The sequence below is a fragment of the Nuphar pumila genome, chromosome 17 (assembly GCF_984573655.1).
Source record: "Nuphar pumila chromosome 17, dmNupPumi1.hap1.1, whole genome shotgun sequence".
NCBI classification, from domain to species: Eukaryota; Viridiplantae; Streptophyta; class Magnoliopsida; order Nymphaeales; family Nymphaeaceae; genus Nuphar; species Nuphar pumila.
In genome coordinates, this window is record NC_143265.1 from 33,521,394 (window position 1) to 33,527,043 (window position 5,650).

General features: G+C 41.6%; 1 protein-coding gene across 1 annotated transcript; it reads left to right on the top strand.

Annotated features, from left to right (window-relative positions):
- The first annotated feature begins 1,029 nt into the window (after nt 1–1,029).
- On the top strand, nt 1,030–5,053 carry LOC149811875 (putative adenylate kinase 7, mitochondrial). Its single transcript, XM_089993639.1, has 4 exons — nt 1,030–1,424; nt 2,093–2,233; nt 2,385–2,633; nt 4,565–5,053. The coding sequence occupies exons 1-4, from the start codon at nt 1,071–1,073 to the stop codon at nt 4,709–4,711; spliced, it is 891 nt and encodes a 296-aa protein (XP_089849765.1). The 5' UTR covers nt 1,030–1,070; the 3' UTR covers nt 4,712–5,053.
- Nucleotides 5,054–5,650: the final 597 nt, after the last annotated feature.

Consider the following 5,650-nt stretch of genomic DNA (forward strand, 5'->3'; position numbering starts at 1 on the left):
CAGATAAACCTGGTTAGCCAATCCAAAGCCACTTACCAACATGCAGAGATGAAAAACTGGCCGGGGTTTCTACTCGGGTCTGAACCAAATCTAACCATATTATTAGATTTGGATATTATATCAAATCCAGGTTAGATTTAGAACAAATACCGTTGGGTCTAGGGTCCAATTCAAACACTTTAATTTCAGGTATGGACTCCTAATAAGACCCAAAATTGTGCTGGGATCAGATTTGGACTCAAATAGGTTTGGATCAGTATCCAGATTAAATCTGATATGTTTGTGATTTTTTCATGTAAAATGCCTGTTTCAGACTTTGTTTAACAGATCTATTATTATCATGCACATCTTGGATCTGAATTCAATCATATTTTATTGGATCACTATTAGATTCAGACTCAGTTTTGGATCTACTGTTTGCATTTCAGATTCAGATTGTGATCAAACTTGATCCAGCCCATATCTGGTCCACCTGCACCCTCTAGAACTGGGCCTCACCCTATCGGGCCATGATTGGGTAAACAATTATGTTTGAATCCAAGAATAGAGTGAAATCTGACGAATTTTAACTTTTTTTCGCAAGAAAATCCACAAAGTTCACCTATTTCTAGTGGATCCAGTACCACCGTGACTCTGCTTTGAGATCCGAGTGAGATACGGTTCTGTAACTGGACCCACTCTTCGAAAATGTGATCTACTGTCAGGTCAAATATGACACCATGCATATCCGACCCGTTTTTGTTCATATCCAAACCAGTTGAAATTTGAAACGCCGAATCTTACTCTGACCACTTAAAGGACGTGTTTGATTGCTGGTTCAAAATTAGACGGAACAGTAGAACAGATCAGAGTCTGGGCATATTGGTCATTTCATGCCACACTCTCAAATTTTACTCAAGGGTATTTTCGCGATTGTTCCAGAAACCCAGAAACCCGCTTAAAATAAGGGCGACCCTGATTTGGGGGCAATTTGGTCATTATTCCTCTCTTCGTTAAAACCCTCTGCCTCTCTAACTAAACCCTGCTCCTTTTTCTGCGCCAACGGAAACCTTTGCTCAGCGGATAAGCCGATGGCCGGAATCCAACGCCTGGCGTCTGCGGCTTCTCGGCGGCTGTCCCGGCTAGCCGTCTTGGTGTTACAGAGCCGATCGTATGGAGCAGCCGCGGCGCTGGAGCTCAGTGACGACGAGGATTGGTGCTACGAGGAGGAGAGGCGTCGTCGGCTTGGCGTGCCGGCTGCCGACTCGCTTGGGGTCGACTGCGGCCGCGGCGTGCAGTGGGTGTTCATCGGGAGCCCTGGCGTCGACAAGTCGGCCTACGCTGACCGGCTCGCTCGGCTGCTTGGCGTCCCCCACATCTCCACGGGGCTCCTCGTTAGGAGCGAGATCCTTTCGGCTCGCAGCGGCTCTCCTCTCTCTAAGCAGGTAGAAGTCCCTCCCTCTCTCTCTGAATCTCATTTCTTTGGGGTTTTAGCTGTGGAAATGTTGGAGGAAATTTCTTTAGTATAAGATGGATTTTTCTCTTTTTCTTTAATGATCAATTCACCATTCAATTTTTCAAAAAGAAATTTTCTTTTTGATCTTTTCTAGTTTTTTTGGTCATTTTTCTTCCTTCAATTTGCTCGAAAATCAGTCTCTCTCTCTCTCTCTCATTTTAAGGCTCTTGATATTGAATATTTTGGAGGAGGAGTCCCTGGCATGCCGTCAGATTTGTTTTTCCTTTTCGTTTTTTCTTGCTACACCAGTTTACCATTTGATTTTTTTAAAAGATTCTTTGTTTTGATGGTCTATTTTTTTTTATAGTTATTTTTCTTTCTTGCTTTGATTTGGTCAAAAATTGACCTTCCATTCACTCTTCTCTTTCTCTGTCAATTCGTTTCTCATTCTGAAACATGGGGGTATAATCCCTTGTGACTTGTTGAGTTTTCTCTCTCAGTCATCGCCTCACATTTAAGAATTTCCTTTTCTTTTCATCTTTTCTATGTTATTCTGTTCATGTTTAGTTTGCTTGATTTGCTGTTTGGTGGTTCTGTTATCTGCCTATATGTAAATGATCTTTTGTTGCTTCATTATCTTACTTTGGGGAAATGCAGAACGAAAATGCAATAAATGAAGGCAAGCTGCTCCCGGACGACATAATCTTGGGGCTTTTGTTGAAAAGATTCGAACAGGGATACTACCGGGGTGAAACGGGTTTCATCCTTGAAGGCTTCCCCCGAACCAGGATTCAAGCTGTGAGTTCCACGTGCACCTAAAGATGGATGTATGATGCTCATGATGTGATTAGAAATTTAGAGTTACAGGTTTTTTTTTATTTCATGTATGGGTGATCTCTGAATGTTTTGTAATATTGTTAGCTTTAACAGGTTTCGAATTCTACTGCAGGAGATTCTTGATCACGTAGCAGACATTGACCTGGTTGTGAATTTCAAATGCATGGAGGATTGCCTGGTGAAAAGGCAATTGGGAAGTGGCATCTGTTCGCTATGTGGTAGATCTTCTAAAAATGATTGTGGTGGTGCAAATAGCTCTCCCAGCTCTCAGTTGAGCTCCGCGCATCAAGGGAACCTGACCACCGATGTGGCTAAAACAGAGGCAGCTCTGCAGGAAAAACTCAGAGTGTATGTTGAGGAGGTAAATTGCCATCACGATCTTTCTCGATTTTAATTTGATACTACAGTGAACATCTCTTGCCCTGCTTTACTCACAGAGATGATTTTGGATTTCTTTCTCATGATGGTCCTGAATCCTGATCAGCTCCTCTTGGGGTCAAAAACACTGTGGGCTTTTCATGCCAGATCAATATTTCAGTCTAAACCCTCTCATCATCCATTTTAGAGATGCCTTGAAGTGAGGATCCCTTCCGCATCTATGGGTGTGTTGATCCCCAATGCCTATGGGTATGTTGATCCCCAATGCGAGCATCGATCCAACATCCACTTTTCATTGAAACTCACCTTTCCAATAGACCTAATCATTTCTCAAAACTGCAGTCTGCTCCTTATCTCTAATTCCTAAAAATTGGTGCTCAATTATGGTCACACAACAATCTTATCTAGGGGTGGCAAAACCTGACCCAACCCGCTAACCCGACCCTTAGGCGGGTTCGGGTTTGGAAAAAACGAACCCATTTAATAAACGGGTCGACCCGCCAATCCGCCAACCCGCCTGACCCGTTTAATAAACGGGTTAGGCGGGTGGGTCAACCCGCCAACCCGCCTGACCCGTTTAATAAACGGGTTAGGCGGGTGGGTCAACCCGCCAACCCGACCCGCCAACCTGAGAACCCGTTTACCCGACCCAACCCATTTATTAAATGGGTTGTCGGGTCGTGTCGGGTTACCTGTTTATTAAACGGGCCGGGTTCGTGTTTGCCACAGCCGACCCGTTTAATAAATGGGTCGGGTTCGGGTTGAGGTATGCCAACCCGTCGGGTCGACCCGCCAACCCGTCGGGTCGACCTGCCAACCCGTCGGGTCGACCCGCCAACCCGACACGATTGTCACCCCTAATCTTATCCAAGAATACGCCTTTTTGAGTTGTTGGCTTGGTGATACGTTGGGATACAAATTAGAAGATTCATGCTTCATCTTTTTTGTTGTCTAGCTGCAGTTGAGGGCATACTGGAACTACTCATTAGATCAAGATTCTAGGCTTACAGTTATTGGAGCTTTTTATGGATAGTTACCAAAATTAAATGTGTCTCTGATCTAAATTCCATCAGAGCTGGAATATATATATATATATATATATATATATATATATATATATATATATATATATATATATATATATATATATATATATATATATATATATATATATATATATATATATATATAATGTTTGTATGCCTTCCCAGACAAACTGGGATTCTTGTTTGCATAAGATTTGCCTACTTCCTCTGGCCTGGCTCTTCTGCCTTTTTTTTTTTTTTCTCTATCCCGCCTGCTTTTTTGCACTTTTTGTTGTCATTTACATTAACATGGATCATTCCTCTTATAAGCGTTTGTTCATTTGTTCTTTCCCTTTCTCAGTATACTAGTCAATTGGGTAAGTTCTGGAAGTGGCGGGATTTGTTGGGATAGACTACTTTGTCTGAACTCTGAAGATATCGTGCTGTTTCTTACATATTGAAGTTCTAGATGTTAACCTTCGGACAAAATAGTGATCTGGTCATGTTGTGTGATAAGAAGTGCTGTAGTTGTGTTCAGGCCAGTTGGGATCCAGGGGTTGTGTAACTGCCCACTTATGTGACAAAAGCCAGTCACATGACAGCATTCCCAGTGGGGCCTGCATTCTGTTGCTGTGGGGCCCAGGCAATGTTGCCATGTAACTGGCTTGTGTCTCATAAGCTTGCAGTTACACAATCCCTGGATCCCTTCTCGTGTTCAGACTGTTTTGTCAATGCTCACAATATTTCTGTTGTAGTTATCGTCATTGTTACCTTAACAACGTTAACTACATATAGCCTGTATAAAAAGTAGATATCTAAATGGAGAAAGAAAACAGGAGTACCTCAGATGAACCATGAATATGCCACTGACTTTGTTAACCTCCTCCAGAGAAAGCCACTGGAAGAATACTACAGGAGGCAAAAGAAGCTTTTGGACTTTGAAGTAGCCAATGGCACCAGAGAAACATGGCAATGGCTCCTAGAGGCGTTGCGGCTGGATCACGTGGATATAGACACACCAAAATTGACAGCCTGATGAAGGCCTTTTTACTGTCGTGCCTTTCACCTTATTCTTGCTCTCTTGTTATGTATGTGGCATCAGATGGCAGGGCCGCCCAGGAAAATTTTGCAGAGTTTCTCATGATTTCAGTTTGTTTTTCCTCCATGTATTCACAATTTTGACGGAGCAATATGTATTTTACTTCTCAGAACATAGGGGTCATAGCTAAGAGCTGTTAAGGATTTCTCCATCTTGTCTTTGTTTTTTCCACATTCTGTTTTTGTTTTTTGTTTTCCTTTTGCAAGACCGGATCAGCCTGAGAGCTGTATATCTGAGTTATAATTAAATGTAAACTGTCATCAGTTCGGCACTGTCCAATTCCATTGGCTTTTTCTCCTCAGTCACTTAACTAGGTCTTTGGTTTAAGATTGGTTTCACGATAAAGATTTTTGGGCAGTCATTAGATTCTGACTTTGTATTAATATACTTCAATTTGCAGTGTAACATCACCTGTTTTTGTTTGACAGCAATGTTGTCTAAGCAAGCCAGAGCAGATTTGTCTCATGGGGTCGATCGATGATCAGAGAGTTAAATCCTACTAAACAAACTATATAGATCACATTTGTAAAGTTAAATTAGAAAAAATGAATCGAGAAAGTGAAAAAATTGAAAATCCAAGAGTTCACACCATATAAATGGTAGAAATAACCACTCTCTCTCTCTCTCTCTCTCTCTATATATATATATATATATATATATATATATAATGCTTTCCTTTGGCCCCCTTTTTTGTTAGGTATTGTTAGGCCCCTTCAAAAATAGTAGTTTTAATTATTTTTTCTCATGTCTAACACCGTAGATGTAATCTATAGGTTTTGTTTAGTGGGAACCGGTTTTTGGATCACCAGAATCTGACCCGTATTTTCCGGTGATCTATAATCAATGGCTACGAAGGCATCAATTTTTTCAGGCTCA

Bases quoted from the DNA above. Each gene is read 5' to 3' on its own strand.
- LOC149811875 (XM_089993639.1), top strand. From the start codon at position 1,071: ATGGCCGGAATCCAACGCCTGGCGTCTGCGGCTTCTCGGCGGCTGTCC. The intron at 1,425-2,092 runs GTAGAAGTCCCT...GGGGAAATGCAG, and splicing joins GCTCTCCTCTCTCTAAGCAG to AACGAAAATGCAATAAATGA. The intron at 2,634-4,564 runs GTAAATTGCCAT...AACCTCCTCCAG, and splicing joins TCAGAGTGTATGTTGAGGAG to AGAAAGCCACTGGAAGAATA.